We start from the raw sequence: 23,349 nt of genomic DNA, 5'->3' as shown, positions 1-23,349 counted from the left end.
CTATTTTGATGGCAATTACTGTACGTGGAGCCCGGCATTCTGACTAAAATTAAATTCTGCCTGCCTAATCCCATTAAATATCTCGTGAATTGCGCTAATCAAGTTGTTAATTTAATGTTTGCTAAATTTTTAATTGAATTATGAATAAATGAAATTTCATTTCTAGCTCTCCTTGATGACTCTTTCTCTCTCTATCTCCCTCTCTCCGACTTCATCTTCGCTGTTTGTCTTTGTCAAGTTGGTTAATTAAAATAAATTACATGTTGAAAATTGTACAAAAACCTCTTCTCTGTATAAAATGGGCGTAGATTTGTAGGGAAAACGAAGTGGTTGAAAGGGGGGAAGTGGAAATTGTTAACTAACTGAAGTTGGGAAAATTTTTCCCTAACGAATGCTGGAAGTTAGTTCGGTCGCGGGGAAATGCAAAATACTGCTGCTGATGAGTTGACAAAGGCAACGACCGCAAAAATATATTTTGAAAATTTCCGATGCACAAACGAAGGCACTGAGGCGGACATTGTTGTCTTTAAAACGTGTAAACAAAGTGTAACTTAAGTGCTCTTTAAGGAAAATTTTCCTTCTTCAAGTTTTCTTAGCTTTCAGTAGATCTTTAATTTTGTCTTTAATAAATTCTAAAATCTATACCCATAAAGCAAATTCTTATCATAATAATAACTTTAAGGCAATTTTTGTGCTCTTTTGTTTAAATATTAAACTTCTGTATTTTTTTTTGTTAGAAAACTTTGCTTGTGTCATAACTTGCCAAGTTGTGAGTTCTAGTTAGGTTTAATGGCTTTACGACTTTAGTGTCTAGTCGCTTCTTCTCTCTTCTTCTTTCGCCTAACAACCGTCTTGACCTACCAACCTCATTGCGCTTTTCCCCGCTTTCGCACAAACGAATATTCCGTCTAAATTTTATTTTGTCGAAGAAGAAATGGAACTTACGCATATAATCAAGTTTGAAGTGCAAACTAGTCTAATAACATTATTTATAACATTTATTGGATCTTTTGCAATTTTCTTTAAAAGTTTCTGGTTACTATTATAACCCTAACCACTTTACAATGCGCTTTTTAAGCTAGAACTGTCCAACGTTATATATCCTACTGTCCCTATCTACTTCGCTATGTATCCTACTGTCCCTATCTACTTTTCTATGTTTAGGTAGCTTACTCATCCAATCCATTGTATTCCCTCTGTACACACTAGTGTTTCTATCCATTGCCTATAGTCTTGCTATCCCTCTAAATCCCAAAGCCCCTATATACCACCCGTCACTATCTAACCCACTGTCCCTATCTACTTTCCTGCTAATAAGCACACTCATACGCCCCGTGGTGCGACGACAACCACGTTGAACATCAGACGTCTGCAATTTCGATGACTTCGGCAGCAACTTTTTGTCGCCTATACGCTTGGATGGACTGACTTGACTGACTCTGTCTATAGGACTATAGCAACAACCTCGGCGATATAGCAACAAAGTTGTTTGCTGCATGGTACAACATCTGCAACAGTCTGCAGATTGCTAATGGCCATTGTTAGGGAATCTTGTTTTGTGTGCGGCGGGTATAGAGAGATGAGAGAACATGCTCAAGCAAAAGTGAGGAATCCGAGTGACAGAGAGATAGAGAGAAGAAGATATAGCTATAGAGCTATGGCGCATTCCTATATCTCGGTTCAAGTTGCAGCTTCAATGTTGTTGAACCGTTAGAAACGTCTTTGCTTCGCGTCATTGGAAGATGTTCGTTCTGCCCCTCGCTGGTATTTTTTCCCCATTCGTAACTAGTTTGGAACCCCTTTTCCCGCCCCTCTGAATTTTCACTTTTCTGCAAAGCTTTTTTCCTGTTTTTTTTTTTGTTCCGTTTGCCGTTGTCCAACATCCAACATCGTCTAATGCATCCGCTTAGCCTCGCCTCGTTCTCTGAATGGAATGGCTAAGCTAAAGCCAGTTAACGCCGAGTTTTCGTGGGGGGAAGGGTGGAAGGGGGTTCGGAAAATGCGTTTAGAGCTTGACAGTCAATGCACCTGCTCACGGACTTTTCTTTGTCCGCATCTGCCGACTCTTTCCCCCCCTCGGGAAATTGTCATTGTCTGGTTTTTTCTTTATCGCTGCTCTCTCTCTATCCATCTATATATCTCTTCCTCTGACCAACTCCTCCTTCTTTTTTCTATTTTTTGCAGCTGATTTCCATTTAATTGATTTCACATTCCATACGCGTGATTCATTTGGATCCATTTCCACAAAGTTTGCCATTTGTCTGAATGAAATAGAAGTGGGGTTTAGAGCGATGACAGCTGAAATTGAGGAAGTTTTTGAGAAATGCTAGTTATAGGTAATTGCAATTGATGATAAAGGAATATGTGATTTTTTACAGAGAAAAAGAAGAAAATAATAGAAAAATATTTATTGTAAAAATTAGTAGCGTTTAAGTGGTGACTGGTATCTCTAATTGGAGTGTCAAAAATGTTGTAAATGTTCAACGAGTGTAACAAAAATTTCGACAGCTTTATACAAATCTATCACGACATGAAAATTTCATATGGTAATTGTTGCTAGATAGACCTTCACTTTTTATAATGAATATTTATAAACACGCTAGCTATCAAAACTATTTATAGATTGTTTAATAAACTTTAAAAATAAAATAGTTTAACTAACAAAATAAAAATAAATACAAATTGCAAAAATTAAAGATATAGGTTTAAATTATCCGCAATATTTTCTGTCAAAAAAAAAAGAACTGAAAATATACTACTGCCCACGCAGAGATGCAAAGTGGATGCTTTAACACAAAACCACCCACAGATCCGATCCCCCGATTCCCACTTTTGTCCATCGTAATTATGACCATAATAACCCCCATCAATTTCCGTTATAATCGCCATGCAGCGAACCGAACATCGAGCTTATTCCATTGTCACCTTATCCCACATGGTAAATGTTTATTATTATTGTGCCTTTTTATTTTTGTGGGCGTTTGCGGGAAAGGGTGAAAGTTAACGAACCATAAATCACGGGCACGATCAATGTCCGTATCTATCCATATCCATATGCCATGTCTTCGATGCATTCCATGCAGATACAATGACATCAATTACATGCCATAACATTTTGCATGTGCAATTTTCTGTCTCTCTACCTTTTCGTATCCTATAGATGATATAGGGACGAGGGACAGGGACCTCCCCCCACTTAGCGCCAAACGACGACCAACGAAAATGGCCAGGGGAACGGAACTAAACTGAACTGAACAGAACGGAAAATACAGTTATTTAAGGCCTAAAACAATTGCATGCCTCGCTGGCTTTTCGGTCGATTCTGGTTTTGGTTTCGGGCCCAGGCTATCCATCTATTACGACCGTTTTTCACCCCGCACCTCATCTCTTTTTGGCCCACCCACCAAACTTGCAGACTGTTTAAATAGACAACCGTCTGTGTCTGCAGTCTGGCCTGTGCTTTAATGCGTCGCTTTCCCCCACTTTGGCCGGCACCCATCCCACCCCCTCTGAAATGCACTTGAAATGCTTTTTCCAAGCGCATTTTTATTTATTTTATTGCAGGTTGTTTTTGTTGTGTCTCTGTTACTGCGAGAGGTTCCTCTGCAGCGATATGCAATTTGTTTTATACGCTCATTGCCTGCACCGTCGTCTTTCTTTGCCCTGAGCTCCCCTTTGAGGCCGTCCGTAGTGTAAAAAACCCCCCTCCTAGTAACCCCCATGGAAACCTGCACCCATGCTCTTCTGCGCCTGTGTCTCTCTGTCTAACTGTCTGGCTGCCTATCGAGCGCCGTCTATCTGTCTTTCTTTCCTTTCTTTGTATGCCTTGCACAAGGCAATGGATCAAAGGGTATATTAGTTCAAGAAAGTATTGTTAGTACTCTGAAATACGAATATTTCTATTCAATAAAACATATAGAAATTATTAAGTTTGAATACTTATTTTTGAGATGTATTTTATGTTTTTTAAGAGTAAATAATAAATATTTTGTAAACCCAGAATTGAAATAAAAATAAACTAAAATATCTTAAAAATAACGGAAATTTTCTTTTGTTTAAAATTACAAGACCTTTGGGTTGATAGCAAAATAAGCCTATGAAATGTTGCAATGTAATATTTCTAAAATATTAATTTAAACAGAGTATTACTGTTAGCCAGGTAAAAATAATTTCCACTATTTCTATTGCTTAATGAATAACACTGTGCAGCATTTTTAGTGCTTTTCAAATTTACCTCGATGGATGCTATATTTTTGGATTCGTTACGAATTCCCAAGTTAAACTGCGTTTTCCAAAAAGTTCCCCGACGCAAGGATTCTTAGGAAAAGGACCTCAAAGTTCGAAAAATGCTGAAATTGGTCAACTTTGCGGAGCTCTCAGAGGCAAATGGATGCATGGTTTGATTCGATGTTAATGTTTTTTAAAAGATACGCCCTTTATCTTTTAAACCCCATACTTAAAAAATTTTTAAGATTTTTTTTAAGGCAGAAACAAATTCTAGAAAACATAGTCAAAAAACATAAAAGTATACAGCTGCGGTCAAAATGGTAGTAGTGTTGCCGCCCTGTGTATTTAAAAGTTTGTTGTTGTAATTGATCTTTTCCTGGTAATATTGTATTGATTATAATTTTACTATTAGACTAATTGGATAAGAAAAAATTACAACATCAAACTTTTAAAAACACAAGGCGGCGACACTGCTACTATTTAGATCGCAGCTGTATGTTTTTCAGTTTTTTGACTATGTTTTTTGGAATTTATTTCTGCCTTAAAAAAAAAAACCTAAAATTATTTTATGTATGGGGTTTGAAAGATAAAAGGTGTATCTTTTAAAAAACTTTAACTTCGAACCAAGCCATGCATCCTTTTGCCTCTGAGAGCTCCGCAAAGTTGGCCAATTTCAGCATTTTTCGAACTTTGAGGTCCTTTTGCTAAGAATCCTTGCGTCGGGGAACTCTTTAAAAAACGCAGTTTAACTTGGGAATTCGTAACGAATCCAAAAATATAGCATTCATCGAGGTTAATTTTTGATGCTGCATAGTGTAATTTATCACTGCAGGTAAAAGTAAAAAAAAAACACTTTTTAAACTATTTTAAAAGGTAGAAAATAAATAATGGCTATGTTAATTACTTTTAAAGTCTTTTATTTTCAAAACATAAATAAATATACCAATGTTTTAAAAATATATATATTTTTTAATATCCCTAAAATAACAGGGTACAACCTATTCGTTTTCTATTTTCCCAATTTTCCCGGCAGCGTGCTGCATGTGCCACTTGCGCCTCTCGGTCGGCGTTCAACGCTCAGCGTTCTAAATTAAAGCCTGAAGAGGCAACTGCAACTCGAACGTCAGCCGCTATCCACTCGACTCTCGACTCGACTCGCCAAAGCAAAACTCGTCTGCGGAATGAGACTTAACAAGTGGAAAAGTCTAAAACCACAATCAAGTGGCAAACAGACCCAATACACACACACACAGACACACACAAAAATACGTTTTTGTATTATAGAGAATTTTGTTTTATTTTTAGAAATTGCCAATCAAACACATAAACCAATCAAACAGAGTGGGAGATGGATGGATAGATGGGGGGATTGGGGTACATAGTTGTTACCTTGATGGATTCGAGTTGGCTGCAGGTTGTTACAGACGATTTGGCCCCGCCCCCCAGCAGCAGCGCCTCTCCAAGTTGGTCAAGTTTTTGGCCAACTTGTCCGCTTGTGTCGGTTGACTTGAGCCGATTGCAATTGGAATTGGCCTGACTTACCACCACTCGACTCTTCGGTCGACTCGACTGACTTGTTGGCCCATTTGGCATTGTTTTGGCTTCAACGGCAGCGTCTAGCATTGACATTCTTGAAATGTCTGCCACGCCCTTTAATTTCGCCATTTGCATGCAAGTGGGAATTTCGCATTTCACACTTTTTCCACTGCCACCATTAGAATTAATTAAAATATTTCTATTCGCTTTGTTTTAAGCCCGAAAATTGGTTTGCGGCCATAATTATTTGTAAATATTTTATCAATATATGCAAAAAAAAGGTCCTTCTCTTCTTTGTTTATGAAATATTTACAATATTTTTTATGCATCACAGAATTTCATTTATTTTTATTCGCCCTTTTTCGGTGACTTTTTAAGTGGCCTCTCATACATTAAATATCTCTGCGAACATCATTAAAATTTGTGTGGCATTTTTTATGCACGCATACATTTATGCACATAAATTGCCATTTGCCATTTGCCATTTTGCGGTGAAGCAAACACAGAAAAACGTATTTTGGTTAGCCCTATCTACCTTTTTTGATTCGAGCTTTTAAAAAATTTACATATTTTTCATTTGTTTTGGGTTCTTTTTTCCCTCTTTGTGTAATTGCCCGCCAGGAAATGGGCATAAAGAAATTATATTTAATTTTTTATGCAAGCACATAAATCATTGGCGGAAAAGATGTGACATTGATACGAATGCGAATGATATTACAACGATTTTGAAATGCAATTTCGGAGTTCCGTTCTGGATTAGGGGTTCATTTGATAAATGGGCTAGATAAAATCCCCCAAAAAATAAAATGGTTTGTTTTAAGCGGAAGAAACTTAAAAGTTCGACAGAAAAATAAATAAAATAAAACTATGAAAATGTAGATTATGAAATATTTAAATTCATCAAAATGAAAATACTAATAGAAATTTATATACATTGTATTAATTTTTTAATTTATTGAAGAAATAAGAGGTATTTAATTAAATGTATTTTGCGGCTAAATGAAAAACTTAAACCACATACAAGTTTTGGACATTACTCATACGCCGCGTAGTTCGCTTTGAGTGAATGAGAACGAGAAATGCAAATGAAAGGCGGGAGAAAATGTTAATTAACTGTGCCCGTCGTGTGCTTTTTATTAAATAATCTTAAATAGAATTACGTGACTTTGCTGCGCTCTGCCAGACACTTAATTATATGTTGGAAAACCCACACACAGACACTCTCATTTAGGTGTACGTATAAACACACACATAGATAAACACACACCTTCAGTTCGTTTTTCATGTCCAAGTGGTTTCCGAGGTTGGTCTTTGGGGTTTTTCGGGCGGGGGGAAGGAAAAGCGCTTAGCTGTTTTCCTTTTATTATTTGCTTACATTTTCCTTTATTTCATTTGGCTTTACTTTGCTGTTTTCATACATATTCACACCACACACATGCACACCCCTAATCTCACTTCTGTTGATTTTTATTTCATTTGCAGCCTTTCTTTCGCTGGAGGTTAAGTATCTGTTTACATTTCTTTCTACACCTTATTCATTAAGTGCGTTTTGCCCCCCAGGAGAGCGGGTGTGTGCGTGTGTATCTGTGCGAAGTTGTTTATTTTTGTGTGGCCTGCAGTACATTTATTTCGCTGTCTTGGTGAGGAGCCAGCTGCCACTCAGCGATTTAGTTCAGCGAAATTCTTGGGTATCCTTGTTTTGTACTCTAAAAGAATTAGGGTATCTTGGCTGTGAGTAATAGAATAAATAGGTTTTATTTGTATTAAAATTATTTTATTGAAAGTTTCTAGAAGACAAAAAAATCGTAATGTTTTTTTTTAATCCTTTAAAAATATTTAATTGATTGTTTCTGAAAAATGTTCACATTTAAATTAATTTTTATCCTTTCAAAGTATTTATTTTAATGTTTCTGATAGATAAAACAAAGCTATTGAATTTAAATCGTTTGCTGTATTTAAAAAATAAAGTCTAAGTAAAAGTAAAAAAAAATTGTAATCCTTAGAATTGATATCATTTTTTTTCAGAATTTATTTATTTCCGTGTTTTTTTCCGCCACTTTTGGCACCTTTCCTTGCGATATTTTCCCTAAGCCCAATAAGGGTATTTACCCATTTGTTTGGCCCGTCAATAATTTCCACCATTGTTTTCCTTCTCTTTGACTTTTATTATGCGCTTGCAACAATTTGGTTTAATAGAAATTTTTGCTTTATATATTTTGGTTCGGAATTGAATTCGATTCAGATCGTTTTCGGGTTTTTCCCGCCCACCGCTGAGCCAGCAGCATTAAATTGGTGTGGCCAAGAAAATTGTTTCGCTGGGATTAGCTTTCAGTTGCTGCTGCTCCTTTTTTTCTGTTTTGGCTTGGCCTCATAAAAAGTTCATTCGCCAAAATGGCCAAATGTGCTTCAATCTAGCTTCTGGCCGTCGATTCCCTCAATGCCACGCCTCCATTTTGATTCCGCCTTTCGCATGTGGAATGTTTTTGCTTTTGCGGTTTTGCCCGTTGCCGGTTGCCTCTGCCGATTTGCCTCTAGCCAATTGTTGTTTATATATTTTTGGCTTATTTTTATTGGCTGTTTTTGCACTGGCATTGTTTCGCCGCTCTCCTTTTGCCGTTTCCGAGTTGATTGCCTGGCTCCTTGCCGGGAAATTGATTTGCATTTGTTTGTGGGGTGGCAGGGAAATTGCAGAGATCTCTCGATAATTGAAAATTGTATTTCGCACGATTGAGGGTCAAAGGTCAGAGGGAGAAGCAACGTCATTCGCAATGAGCTCACATATAGAGTACGGAACTCAAATTGGAATAAAAAGTTCTATATTAGAGTTGAGAAGCTAAAAAATTAAATATTTTTATAAATATATTTTTAAATATTAAATAAATAATAGTAAATGAATTTGATTTAAAGCTTTATAAAGGTTTATAAGTGACATTTTTACAAAAATATAATATGACCTTAAATACTCAGTTTTAGTTACACTTAATTAAAAATCCATATTTCGAGTTTAAATGAAGTACATTTTTATTATTTATTTATTTTTCTAAATTCTGTTATATATTTTCCCTGTGCATCTTTACTGCTCATTAACACATCAGCATTTTCCATGACCAGTTTCGATTTCTGTCCTTGGTCATTTGGCAGCACTTGGTGGCCATTACAAACTTAATGGCAGAACTTCTGGCCAACATGATGAGGTCACCTTCTCCTAAAAAAAAAAAAGAGAAAAAATCCTGCATAGGGCAATAGAATCACCGTCATTTCCTCCACACCAAAACCAAGCTGCAGTTTTTATTCACTTCTGTGCAAATAGGTGAAAGCAGCTGCAGTTTGCAGTTGCCGAGTGGAAAATTTAATTACATGCAAATACCGTTAACTGTGCAGGGGGACACTGGATTGTGGGAATGCTTTTTTGCGCAGGACACACAGGATTCTATGGCCAACATGCCAAAGGACTCGGCGGGAGGATGATGATGATGCCGCCATGGCCAAAGGACAATCGTCTGACGGTTCCTTGTTATTGTTGCAAGTGAAGTGTGGTTGGTTGGTGGCTCAAAAAAAAAAGGAAACAGGGGATAAAAAACAGAGTTTTCTTTTAGCTGCAATTGCAGTTGTTGTGTTGTTCTGGTGACTATAAAAAAACTCCCACATGCAAACACACATATATGCAAATCCTTCTCATAAAGCTCGTTATTATTCCGGCTTTGTTTTCCCCTTTTTTTTTAATATTCCCTCCTATGTATTGTTTTATCTATGCAACTCTTTGGGATATTTGTTTTATTCCCGCCTGCAGGTTAAAGCAAATATTTGCATATTAGCTGGATTCTCCGCATCTTTTTCCCCTCTCCAGACAAAAAAAACAAATGGTTTGAGTCAGCTTTAATTTCCAAACCAAACTAGAATTTATTGCATAAGAATGCAATTTATTTAAAACGCATTTCTGCCTCAGGCGTCGTTGTTATCTAATGGAGCATGAAGCCATTGTTTTCACTTGTTTTCAGGTCGATATATTTAACTATAGACATTTAATGGTTTTTATTTTATTTTCTTTAATGCACTTAGAGATCTTCTTGTAAAATAAATATCTAACAATTCATTTTGGTATAAGCAGAAATTCATTTTTTTTAAATAATTATTAAATATTTATTGTGCGGTTGATAATTTCTGTAAAATCAAAAACTATTTCCTTTCGAGTGCCTTTGGCTTAGGGAAATAAAATGTGTTCAAGTTTTTGACCCAAAAACTTTCCCCGTTGCACTTTGATTTGGCTGGGAAATCGCAAAGTTTGTGGTTCTGTTGCTGTTGGTTGCTGTCAAAGTTGCTGTGGGAATTATTTGCATGTTGCCATTGTTTACACATAGTAACTGTCGTTGTCAGTTAATGTAAATTTGTTTTTTACATTATTTGCGGTCCTGGTTTTTTGGACTGAAACAAAAAATTTACAATTTGTCTAGTTTAAATTTTAAAAGAAAGGATAAAATTGAACATTTGAATATTGGTTTTGTGGTAAATAGGTACTCTTGAATTGTAAAGTTTTAAAGCAATTTATTTAGATTTTAAATTTAATATATATTTTTTGTTATTATTTATTTTATTATTTATTTATTATAAATTATTTTTTTGTTCACATCTTGACCTTTAATTTTGTAGTATTATTGCCACACTGCGTATACGTAATATTTTCTTTGAATTTCACTTGATGAGCAAATAAATATTCGCAGGCCTTCAGGTGTTGTTTATTTTCTTTTTGTTTTTTTCATTTAAAGCCCATTTAACCCCATGATGGCCTACAATATGGAGCTTTATATTTTCGACCCCCACGTGCGAGGCACCAAAGTTGCCCAATCAATTAGTCAGAAGTTCTCATATGTGGGCTCTCTAACGACGTCTGCTTTGACTTTGTGGCAGCCAAAAAGGGGGGAGGGTGAAATGAAATGGGGGGAAAATTTTACACGTCGAACCACTTAACAGGTGATGGTGGGTGGTGTTAAGACCCGAGGTTTATTTACATGGCCAGGTTTCTTGGGACAGGCCACGTCAAAAAGTGCACAAATTACCTACCTGTGATGGGTGGATGGATATATGTGCCTGCTCTAGTTACAGTTCCCAGATTTTCCCCCTCTGATTTTGCCTCCACCTTTTTGCCGCAGTCTGACAATTAATCACTTTGTCATAGGCGACGTCTCGTTTCGATTCGAGCCTTCAATCATTAATTTATCATGTGCACTTAGCAGGAAAATTGCGACAAACCCCCCAATCCCCTTACACAATTTTCCCTGAAAATGTCCTGTGTCCAGTTTTTGTTTGTTTTCTTTCTTTTTTTTTTGTTGCTTTTCTTTCTAGGTTTCAGACGTTTTGTTTTTGCATAGTTGGTCGCTCGGCTGTCGTTGACATATGACGCCATATGGGCGGCTGGGGGCGTGGCAGCTGCAGTTTAATTACCACAGTTGAGTGGGCGGGGGTGGGCGTGGCTCAGGTAAAACTACAAATTAATTGCGCCAACAATTTGCTGCAGCAGAAAAGTGAGGTGGTGGTGGTGACGATATTTACACGCAAAATTAAAAATTAATGCAATCAGCAAACAGTGAAAAAATTCAAACAAACCATAAAGAGTAAAAAATGCCCCCTTTTTTGTGTTCACTTTGATTGTTCAGTTGATGAAATTTTAATTGTATTTGAGTGAATGCAATTTATTATAATAAATGTATATGAAATGTGCATAATAAAACAAGAACTAACTTTGATTTTTTTTCTCTTTTCGTTGCAAGTAAGCCCAAAAAACACTCGATTAATTAATTACGAAAAAAGGGTAAAGGTAAAGGTAAAAAATCAGGAATTTAAGGATAGTAAAATATTTGCACCTTTTGGGAAATGGGAAAAAGCCTCGAATCGCGAAACTTGAAAAGCATTTTACTCAACCTGTCGTCTCTATTATCTCTCAGCGACAGGCGAGACCACAATGTCAGAGTCCCTTTTTCCATTCGCCATTCGCCTCCTCTTGCGCTGCGATGTCGAAAAATGCAATTTTTAAATTTCCATTAATTTCGCGCTGTCGACTTTTGTGAAATGTTGTCGTTGCTGCGAGAGAAGAGCGAAGAATCCAGCGCTCGAAATGCAAAATAAAGACAGAAATGTCTCCGGGTGCAACAACAATGTTGTCAGCCATGCAAATAAGCACACAGGTGAGATGAGGTGGCACAGGTAACCTGCTGTCTAAGTGACTGATGCCCCAGAGTGTGTGTGTGTGTGTGTGTGTTGTTTTTTTTCGTTCCGGGGAAAATGGGAAAATGGTAAGGCTTCTCAGCAGGCCGCTGGCATTTACTTTTTTTTTATCCTTGCTCTGCTTTTAATGACACACACGGACCACGCCCACTTGCCACCACCGCCCATCGCTTGTCGAGAGGTGGCAATAATATAGAGAGACCGAAAAACGCTTCAAGGAAACGCGCGCGAGTCCTGCGACTATTTTAGCCAGATCCTCTTGTTGTCGCCGTGTCGCGCTGAACAAGCGACTTTACACCGACAACGTGACATTTAATTCAAAATGTTTTACTCGTATCCACACACCATCTCTTATTTTTTTGCTTTCCACACGCACACATTGTCCTCTTGACGCGCTTGTTAAAAAAAAGAAGGAAAAATCCTGAGGATTGGATAACAGGTCGCGACAAAGTTGGATATAGAAAAGCTGTAAATGACAAATTGATGCTACTGCGTCTGAGTTCTTTTAAGCACTGCGAAGTATTCTATTTTGTGAACTCAAATTACAATTTTACAGAGAAAATATTTATACTAAAAAATTGGAAGAAGTTTTACAAAGAAAAAACCTTTATTAAAACAAAAAAATTGGTAGAAGTTCTACAAAAAAAAAACTATTAAAAAATTCAACGAATTGGAATTTTTTCCTATAAAAATATTTATTAAAGGTTGGATTATAAATACAACACTTATATAGCCGATTAACTTATAATTTATATATTAAATTTTGAAATTTTTAAATCGTAGATTCCGTAACCCCAAAGCTAAAATTTCATAAGAAATATGTCAAAAGTTTCGACCATCTTGACTCAATCGAGAAAATATTATTGGACCTAATCATCATCGTCTTCTCCCTCGCCTCCTTCGACTTCGCCGCCGCCACCGCCTTCCTCCTCCTCGACCATCTCCTCCGAGGAACTGACCTCCACAATGGGTTCGATCTCCGAAACGAGATCTTCTTCAAAGTCACTAATCTCGCCCAGCTCTTGCAAGCACTTGTCGTAGTTCTCATCGAATCTGATATTCTCATTGAGAGATCTAACCTCCACATCTTCATCGGGTGGCAGTAAAGCAGGAGCAGTTCCCGGTGGACACTCCGTAATATTCCTTATCCTAAGCGTATGAATATGGAATATAGCCGATCGGTTCGATTCCAGCAGAATCTGATGAAAGACACTTAACAGACGATCCATATTGCCGAACATTCGAACCGTGGCGCTTTTCGGATCCTCGCCCTCCTCCAAAATTCGACCCACTATATTGTGGCGATACGGATCCATTAGGTAGATAAAATCGGATTTCCGCCACAACGAGTACATTTGATTGTTGATCTGAAAGATCACATAATCATTCTGATCGAGGGCCTTCTCCAGCATCAGATGGAAGTCGTTGAACTTGTACATCGGCACACATTTCCACCAACCCTCGTAGACATTTGGCGTTAACATTATCTCGGCCACAAACTGACCCATGCGAATTTGTCTCGGGAAATCATCCAGATCCATGGGCTGATTGAGATCCACACACGGTTCCCAGCAGTTTTTGCACATATTAACGCCATAGCACATGACCTTGTCGTACATCTTCTGATCCCAAGTCGCGGGATGATCGATCTTGGAGGCCAAAGCGGTGGCCACAGCTACTGGTAGAGCACTACGATTTCTTAGAGCATCTTTTGAGTTCAAAGTGAGATGAAGATTGGACTTGACATAGGCGTAGTCAGAAGCTATCACATCGAATTGTGACATTCGCATTCCGTGCTCGCGCTCCCAACTTTGTCCTTGATTTCCAGGAGTGGCCATGCGAACCACTAAGATCTCTCGAATTGTAAACTTGGCAGTCTTTTCCAGATCGCTCTCTTTTTTGATCAACCAAATGAGGTTGTCAAAGGACTTCAAGCCCAAAAGCAGTGGAAAACCCTCCTCATAATTCGGCCGCATGGTGTTTTTATCCCTGCCATTCAAATCCAATACCATCCACACACCCTTCTCCTTCCAAATCAAGAGATACCAATTGGGTGTGAAGAAAACCCCGTACTTGGCCTTTTTAAAGAAGGCCCTCAAGATTCTTCTCAGATTTTGTATGATATTTGCATAGCCGTAGATTTCAAAGGGCATCTCCAGCTCCATTGCAAACTCAATATCGTTGATTTTAAAGTGACGCGTCACTCGCTGCTCATTTTCATCGTAGATATCGGGGGCTTCCACGGGATTCGGAGGATACATGTTCTCCGAGTCGTTAAACAACACCTGACCCTCGTTCACCAACATATCGATTGTCTCGGGTTTCCATTCATCGCGACGCGTGTAATACGAATGAGCGAATCCCTTAAGATGTCCAGCGAAACGAACGCTCTCCTGATTCGGAATGCCTCCCTTTACGGCTATAGTACCGCAAACTACGCCTATGGGATAGCCCAACGATCTATCAATATCATTTCGTCGCATTCGCGCACAAGCCTTGGGATCAAAGGGCTGCACATAGGGCTCATCGTGACCGCCAAAGATCAGGCAATTCTTGAAGGAGCAGGGATCATAGGGCTCCGGCCATAGTTTATCCAGACGCACCAGGCTTTAAAGGGATTTTATAAATGATATTTATATTATGTATAATTACTAAACTCACGGTCCATCGCAGGGCGGACATGGAGGACAGGCGGGTGCACATCTTGAAGGACAGCAGGCTCCTCCTCTCATGCGATTGGCCATTTCACAAAGATTTTGTATAAACTTTTGTGCTATTACAAATAATTTTAGCAGTTCCAATCGTTTGTTTGCCGATCGTTGCCAGCAACTGAGGAAAAGTGTTTCTAAATATTTTGACAAAAAGTTTACTAAAGAAAAAGGTGACTATATGAAATGTGGATGAGTAAATATTTCAATTTAAAAAAGAAAAATCAATTCAAGAACCCTCTAAAGAAAATGTTGCAACTTTTAAATAGAAAGCGCTTTGCTAAGCTAATCTCTACATCAACTGGTTACTTCCTGTGCAAACAGAAACGTTTTCCTTTTCTTCTATACAAATCAGTTATTCCTGCACTTAACCAGCCATTCATTAGCCACTCCTTTCATCAATTGACTCACCTGCTAAGAGATTTGATCTGTTCTCTAAGAGCTCGCTCAGACAAAACCGCAATGGAAAAACGCTCGACTTTCATTACACAAATTGCGTTTGAAGTAGAGAAGAAGTGAGAGGAGGGCAAACCCCCACATAGGATGGCAAACTTATGATAATTTGTATTGTGCACATGGCCAAGTCAGCAGTGGAAATCAGTTGAGGGCCATTTTTGTTTTTGGCTTTTACGAGGCCGGCAGTTAATTCCTTATCCGGCCAGCAGAGAAGAGACAGTTAACACGGGGCAACAGCTAAATGTAATTGGAAAGCTCATCAAGTGCTGTTGTTCTTGCTGTTCGTTCTTCTTGTTTTTGTTGGCCACTTGCCACTTGAGTGAGCCCGGAAAAGTATGCAAAGAATTTTTGTGGTGCTTGCCATCAAGTTTGGTTTATTTTCCGCTGCTATTTTGTGTGTGTATGTGTGTGTGTGCAATGTGCGGTTTATTGAAAAGCCAACGCGGCGTATACGTATCAGAGGATCATCAACCGGAGGACCTCGTCACTCTGCTTAGCTAAGCTGCTTTGATGGCATTTACGAGGGAGCCCTTTATTGTCCTTTTGTTTTTGCTTCCCGGTTTTGTGTGTGTGTTCCTCTGTCTGTGTGGTTGGTATCCACGTAATTGGCTTAGCAAACGAGAGGTTTTTGGGGTAAAAATATACAGAGGAGACTACACAGTGCTATTAACAATTTCGTTGTGTGCACCGTTTTTATTTCGTGTCATCCAATCAGCAAGGATTCCATTTCAACCCACCCACACATGTGAGATTGATTCCCCGAGCAGCCATCAAAGGGGATTCCTTACTTTATTTCAACTTTTTTTTTTCGATCTCCTCCCCTCTGAGATTTTTCATTTTTCCAGGAGTGGGATTTTCAGTCGCCTGTTAGGTCGGTCAGACGGACTTCCTCCTTTCGATATCTACTCCGAGTGCAATAAATTTAGCTCGAATCGTAAATTTTAAACACTTCATTAAACAAACGAAAAGGAAGCGAAATCGCTTAACGATTATCGCCTGGCTCTCTCACCCACTCAACGAGCTGCCTCCGCCCATTACTGCCTATGGTTGAACTGAGAGAAAAATATTATTGTTTGTTAAAATATTATTTTAAATATTTGTTTGATTTTCGTTTTTCTTTACTTGCAAAAAAAACGATTTAATTAAATAAATTAATATTTCATTTTGAAATAATACTTCATATGAAATAAAATATTTTAAAATGTAAGATTACCACAATATATTTCAGTGTTTTGCCTACTGGACTGGGTCTTAAACATTTTCTTTTCCATTTTACATTTTCGGTGTTGCACCGAAGTCCGTGGGGAAAAGTCTTGGCAATGCAGCCAAAGTGAACGGGAAAAACTCCTTAACTTCTCCTCCGGAGTGGAGCCGCCACCGTGATGACCACTGTGTATTGGAGCCCCACCACCTCTGCTTCTTGCCTGGCCATTTTCTAAGCGCTACGTCGCCTGTCGTCTGGTTCAGTGCTCAATAATGATTTCCATTGCGAATTATTTGCATTTCCCCAAACTCATTATGTTTGCATTGTGCAAAAATTCGCTCCGACGTTTGCCCATGGCCATCCACCTGAATCTGTTATCCGTCGCTTTTCTCCACCACATCTCTCAACCCTCAGCCTCTTGATCCAAATTTCGGGTTGCCTGCCATTCCACAAAAATATTACCAAATGCTTTGTTAGCCTTGGCGGTTTTCAGAGGGATTCTTGGAATTTTGAATGGTTTTCGCTAATGGAATTTCACTCCCGCTGATTGAGTTATATTTCACAATTACCTTAAGCTGAAGTACCTGGAATTATTTAAAGAAGACAGTTTCTAGTGAATTTCTATAGGAATTTCATTTAAAAAATTTTATTTCATTTAATTTAACTACTTTAATAAAATTCCATTTTAAATTGCCTCTATTTTTTATCCACTTTTTTTTTTGCACTTCACTACTATTGTATCAAATATTTCCCTTCCGCTTAAATTCCCAACTAATTGCATTAGCTTTATACAAATTTGTGTATATCCCCCTAACGCTAGGAAAAAATGCGCACAAGTTTTTTTTTTGCATGGTCCAAAATTTAATTAACTTTCTTTGATAAATAAAATCATGGTGCGTGATATGAAATATGTGGACAAGCATAAAAATGGTTTGAAAAATGATATTTCCGGTGAGGTATGCCGCCCTTCATCCTTATTTAACCCACGCCATTTCGACCATTTCATTTCATTTTGTTTCGTTTTTTTTCGTTTCGTTTATTACACGTCAAGCGTCAATGAATGTCAGTTTGACAGTTCATAAGACAAATACGACAATGGCAGCGGAAATGGTGGGATAGTTTTGAGGGTTCTTGCAGATACATTTACAGATACAGGTGAGAGCAGGGACAGGTGCGTCTGGGTGTTCCGCAGCGGACATTAGTGTGTCAGCGTGTGCAGCGTCTTGTGGCATATGAGGGACGTGCTCAGTTGTCGGGACAAGACACTCCTTTGCCACCCAAAAAGCTCCCTTCGACCACCCACTGCATCCCTGAATAATGTGTGTAAATGTGGACAGAAAGACCAAGTCCGTAGAACGTGTAAGTGGCCCTGGGCAGAAGGGATTGATATATATATATATATATATATACTGGATCACAGGATGTGGCAGGATGTGCGAGATGCTGCAGCTGTCGTCGGAACATGACAACTTATTGGCATTTGGCTGCCAGCTTCCCTGACAGTTCGCCTGCCTCTTCTATATTTAAGGCCTTAAACAATTTCTAGCTGCAAATTGAAAATCAGATAAAAATAGGAAGCTGAGAAGAGAAGTTGCGATGGCTATCAGTTTAATAGATTGAGAAAAAAGAGACATTACACCTGAAAAATAAATTTTAAATTGATTATTTTTTTTAAATATTTAAAAAGAATTTAAATATAAATAGACTAATGAAAGCATTTTAGAGCTTATTTAATATTATAAATAGCACTATTAATTATGAAGTTATAAGCAAATAATGTAATGCAAGCAGTTGATTTTCTGCTTGCATTACTTCAGCTCTTTCGCACTCCCTTCACCTCAGAAAAGTTGAATGGCTTATTTACAAACTCCCGAACCTCTTTGGAATATCCATAAAATATTTATATTTTTCCCTGTGTACATCTGTGCTCCTGAGGACACTCTACTTCCCAGAATTCTATCGCCTCTGGACTAGCTAGCTCTGCTCCCTTATTGACATTTCCCCCCTCCTTGCTTGTTGACAGCCTAGAACGAACTTTTCAATGCATTGTCATAAATCATTTTGCGGCAAAAACAAGTTGAACGCCACGCCCACACATCTGACTGCCACATGCCGTGGACATTCCATTGTGTTTGCCAGGGAAATGGCTGTGTGGGTGGGTAGTGGTGGTGGAAACGGGGGGGGGGGGCGGGAAAATTCGAGGCAGTCCGAGAAACACAGGGAAAGAGCGAGCGAGAAATGTCAAAGTTGAGTCAGCTCAGCTCAGCTCAGAGCTCTGTGTGAAGTGGTGGCCATTGCTGGAATTCCCTTCCTGTTGGAATTCCACCTCCACTTATTTTTGCTCAGCTGCCTTGGCTTGGCATATGTCAAGTTCCTCGGCCATACCTGTTTCTCAAGTATGAGAGAGAATTCTATAGTTTTTTCTTGTCCTATTTCTGGCTGCATTATTATCATCGGAATCATCTGGCCAGGCAGGCCGACTTGAGTGGCGAAAAAGGGCTTGAAAGAATAGAATGCCTGGGGTACCGCATTGTTCTGCCATAACCCCCGCTACCTACTTAATACCCCTCGTTAGTTCTAGATCAGATTTTCTAACAGAACATAACTGATGGTGTTTTTATATTATTTTTAGTTCCTTGAAGGGTGTAAACTTTTCAGCCCTCTAAAACGCTATAAACAGATGTTGCCAAATGGATTTCTCCTCTTCTTTTGGTTTTGCAGATTGAAATTGTTCGAGGCAACATGAGATTTTGATGTTTTCTTAGAAAGGCCTGACATTAACAGCTGTTGTCATATGTTTGCTACATGATCCCGGTACAATGATTTGTAAAGAATATTTATTTTTGAAGGGATTCTTGGGATTATTAAAAAAATATTTTGTATATTTCTTTTATATATTTTGTTTATTTATTTTATAAATGTTGTACATTAATTTAAATATTTTGTATATTTATTATATATGTTTTGTATATTTATTTTATATATTTTATAATTTTATATGAAACAGATATATAGATACTTCTAAATTCCATAAGAAAGGTTGTAAAAATGCCAAACTAAAATCCTATTAAAATCCTACATTTCTCTAATCCTGCTAATCCTCTTTCATTTCCTACACACACTACACTTCTTTTAATTACCAGCTAATTGTTTGTACTAGGAGATAGAATCTTGTATCTTTATCTTTGCGACTCCCTTTTTCCTCTATTTTACTTCTCTTTTTTTTGATTTTTTTAACCTGATATCCGGCAGTTTTTGTTTACCCCGTTCTTTCGGTCTCATTAAGCAGCCATTTCTCAAATTTTCTCTCTCGCAGTGCAGCTGCAAAATGGCTGCCACTTCCTTTTAGCTGCTGCTCAATGTCCTGATTACTGGCGGCAACTGCTTCCGTTTTTAATATTTATAATCCAGTGTAATTAAGACGAGAGCGCCAAAGAGTCGCGCGCGTAGCAAAACGAAACGAGAAGAAAAATGTAGCATTAATTACCAGGAAAGCTTTTTATGGCAAGGACCCCGGGAAGAAAGTACATATTTATACATATAAAGGAGGAATGAGAGAGGAAAGTGCATGAATATAAATGCGTATCACTTGAAAAATGTATAATTAGTGGCAGTTAATAACTTTTTCGCGAGTTCTCACGCACAGAAAAAGAGGTTGGAACCCCACCGCACCGCACGCACTAATTAAATATAAAGTGGAGCAGAAATTGGGGGTTGCTGGGTCGTTCGAAGAAACCGTGCCATAAATTATAAAAGCCAAAAAGTATTTTTAGTTGACCTCAAGAGGGGTTGGGTTGGCATGAATAAAAACCGCAAAGGCAAGTTGACAAAGAGCAGAATACGCTGAAAAATGCGTCTCAGATTGAGATAAGTTTCATCCCGAAAATAACCCAACCAAAGGACGAACCCCCCATTCCACCTGCTTAAAGTCCTTTGCCGTTACTCTTGGCCTAATTTGTGGTTTTCCTTTTTGCCTTTTTCAGGTCTAAATTAGCTTCATTATTGTAATTAACTTTGTTTGCTGTCGCCGCCGCCGCCGTCTCTTTGGCTTTTGTTAAATTTGGCAAATTAGTTATAGAGTTTTTCGTGAGGGAAGGAGATTGATTGTTTGCCTGGATAATTGAAAGCCTAAACAAATAGCAATCGATTGAGCCTTGCAATTGACTTTGATTTGATTAGATTTATCTTGCCTCAAGGAAAATTTCCTATCTATTTTCATCTGAAATTGAGCTCATTACAATGAAATTGAAAAATGCTGGGTTTTTTCTCCAATTAAATTCCGATTTTTTACTCCGATAACATTTCCTTTTTCTCGCACATTTCTCATTCGAAACATATGTAACGTTTATTCTCGGCCCAAAATAAACCCAAATCAAAATTCAATTCGTTTTGTAATTGTATGAGTGAGTGAGTGGTTCTCTGTGTGTGTGTGAGTGGGCCTTTCTGCTTCCGTTTCCGTTTTGTGGCTGCCACGTGGCTGACATGTTAAAAGCCTAAATAATTGCCAACATTTTATTTATTTATTTATTCTCCTCTTTTATTATTCTCTGGTTACCAAAAAAGGTTTACGATTCTGGGATATTTCGGTTTTCTGTTTTTTTTTTTTCTGTTATTTTTTATTTCTGCTACTGTCGTTCATAAACATTTTAATGACAAAAGTGTATTATGATTTTGATGAAGAAGCCGGGTGGTTTTTTTTTTTGGCTTAAAATAAAGCTAAATAAAAAGCTATGTGCAGTTAAATAGGCAACATGTTTTATTATATTTTTTGAGCTTCTATTTGTTTAAAAATAAACATGATTTTTCAAATATTAGATCGGCTGTCTCTTTAAATTGCTTTTTATTGTTAGTTATATGGCAAATTTATTTTACAAAAGTTTAAAGTTCATATGAAATTCAAATTGCTGTGCCAACCTACGCAATTTTTTCCATTGCCCTGGCGACCCTCAGTCATAAAGTCACTTTATACAAGCAAAACCTACGCAATATTTTTCTCTAACCCACGCAAAAGCGAATATAAATGAGAATTATGTTTGGAAACAAAATGCGCATAAACAATAATTACTTTTCGCTTAAGCCATGAAAAAGAAGCATAAATAAACGAAAGAGTACGATAAAATCCTTTATAATCCTTTATAAAAAAAATGTTCTTGATTTTTTATTACAATTTATAGAAATGTTGTGTAAATTAAATTCCCGGAAATGGGGACTAAACACGTCATGTTTCCCCAGGTTCTAAAAGACGTTTATTTTCTTAAAAATCATTCTGGGGAAGTTATTTTTCCTCCGACTGGTTTTTGTTTTAAGCAATTGTATTGACTTTCTTCGATTGCTCAGATTTCGTCGCTGGCCTTCAATTAAAGTTTTGTATTTCGTTCGTTTGCGGAGAACTTGAGTTTTGTATAGTCTATGCGGGTCTGGATCTGGATTCTTGGGGACGCGTTCATTTGTCAGTGTCTGTTTTGAGTTCGAAGACTTGACTTCGCGCGCGTGCTTCTTTTGTTTTCTTGCAGTTAGAAATTGATAGAGAAATACAGAATATACCCAATGCCATATTCAACTGGCTCTTCGCGGCATGACTTTAGCGACATTCATGAGCGAATGCATCGTTTGTCATTGCTGCGATGGCATTTCAATTTGCATGGCATGTCGACCGATTTGCAGGGGGGAGATGGGAGTTTCAATGCAATGGAAATGGCAATGGCTGCAGCCAACAATCAGCATCAGATCCACCATCAGAATCATCATCAGCAGCAGCATCAACGGCAGCAGCAGCATCGCCAACGCAATCACAATCAATTTGCACAGGGACTGAACTCTAACCAACCTACAATTTCACCGGGGAATCTGAATATGAATCTGAGTCCCAACCCAACCTCCTGGCGTTACCACGGTCAGGACCTCGTAGCTTCGATTCGCGGACATTATGTGAGTTATTTGCTAATTGCCGCAGCCCCAAAATGAAAAACGAAAAAAGGGGGTGGAAAAGTTTGCTCTTGATGGAGGCGTGGCAGCAACATGTCAACCGCCGGCAACATGACAGCTCATCCCAGCCAACAACTCCAGCAAAAACAACAGCAGCAGCAGCTGATGAAACCCCCGGTGTTTTTCAGAGTGCGAAAAAGCGAGAGGCACTGCCCTCCTTTGGTTTACATTTCCAAATGAGTGCTAAACACTTTGCTGACTTTGACAGCCAGTTTCTGACAGTGAAGTGATTTATTTTGGCGTACGCCAGAGATTTTTTGTCACATTTTTAAAACCAGTATTTTTTGTTATCTATTTTTGTGAGTGGTGAAATTTAACTAATATAAAATCTATATTTTCTGTTATAAACTGAATTTTTACATTTAATACAATTTAAAATTCTAATGGTGAACTAGGAAAAAAATTATACATATTTCTCTCTTCTTTAAATGAATTTTTTCTAAAATTGGTTAGATTCTAAAAAATTTCCACTGGTTTTACGAATATTTTCTTGGCAAGTTTTATCTCTACATTTATTTCGAACCCCCAGGCGTAAGTAAGAATATCTCCCCAGTAATTTCAGAAAAAATGTTCATTGTTATTGACAAACAAGCGACATTGTGCGGCTTTGATTGTCATCCTGGTTGGGATGCTAGGATGCACCAATACACAGGGCCACACCTCAACTGTGTTCTGTGTTCCGTTTGCCGCATCTCGGCGGCACTCAAACCCCTCCTTAACCCCCTCTTAACCCCCTTTTACCCGCCTGTCTGTGGCTTTTTCCGTCTTCGTGCGCTTTGGACGTGTTGGGACACCACTTAATTTCCGGCAATGCGAGTCACGTACGCTCCATCCTGCCTTTATGTGCAATGACATTTTCATTTTGTTCACACTCACCAACACACACGTGCAGTCAAAAACACACACAGGGACAGAGACGACACTATGTGCAGACATGTTACAAAATGGCAAACACTTTTTGGCCTTGCGAAAACTTTTTGTCAACTCATTTTGTTGCAATTTGCAAACTCTAAA

The 23,349-nt window shown here is 38.1% G+C and overlaps 2 protein-coding genes across 7 annotated transcripts in view; one reads left to right on the top strand and one right to left on the bottom strand.

Moving 5' to 3' along the window:
• Positions 1 to 23,349, top strand: part of shep (alan shepard) — a 140,593-nt gene that overhangs the window by 37,453 nt on the left and 79,791 nt on the right. Inside the window, exon 1 of one of the 6 annotated variants that reach the window (XM_070214875.1) lies at positions 21,862 to 22,278. The exons of 4 other annotated variants lie outside the window; for them this stretch is intronic. In XM_070214875.1, the coding sequence (XP_070070976.1) occupies positions 21,898 to 22,278 (381 nt within the window). In that variant the 5' untranslated portion in view covers positions 21,862 to 21,897. Of the gene's footprint in view, positions 1 to 21,861; positions 22,279 to 23,349 lie in introns of those variants that run through there. One more of the 6 variants, XM_070214873.1, reaches the window with a different exon arrangement.
• Positions 12,659 to 14,819, bottom strand: LOC108055847 (uncharacterized). Its single transcript, XM_017139390.3, has 2 exons — positions 14,644 to 14,819; positions 12,659 to 14,589 (listed from the first exon to the last, which is right to left on the bottom strand). Exons 1-2 carry the CDS (start codon positions 14,724 to 14,726, stop codon positions 12,852 to 12,854), a joined length of 1,821 nt encoding a protein of 606 aa, XP_016994879.2. The 5' UTR covers positions 14,727 to 14,819; the 3' UTR covers positions 12,659 to 12,851.

This window comes from Drosophila takahashii, chromosome 3L (assembly GCF_030179915.1).
Source record: "Drosophila takahashii strain IR98-3 E-12201 chromosome 3L, DtakHiC1v2, whole genome shotgun sequence".
In the NCBI taxonomy this organism is placed as follows: domain Eukaryota; kingdom Metazoa; phylum Arthropoda; class Insecta; order Diptera; family Drosophilidae; genus Drosophila; species Drosophila takahashii.
This window is presented reverse-complemented; position numbering and strand designations above follow the sequence as displayed.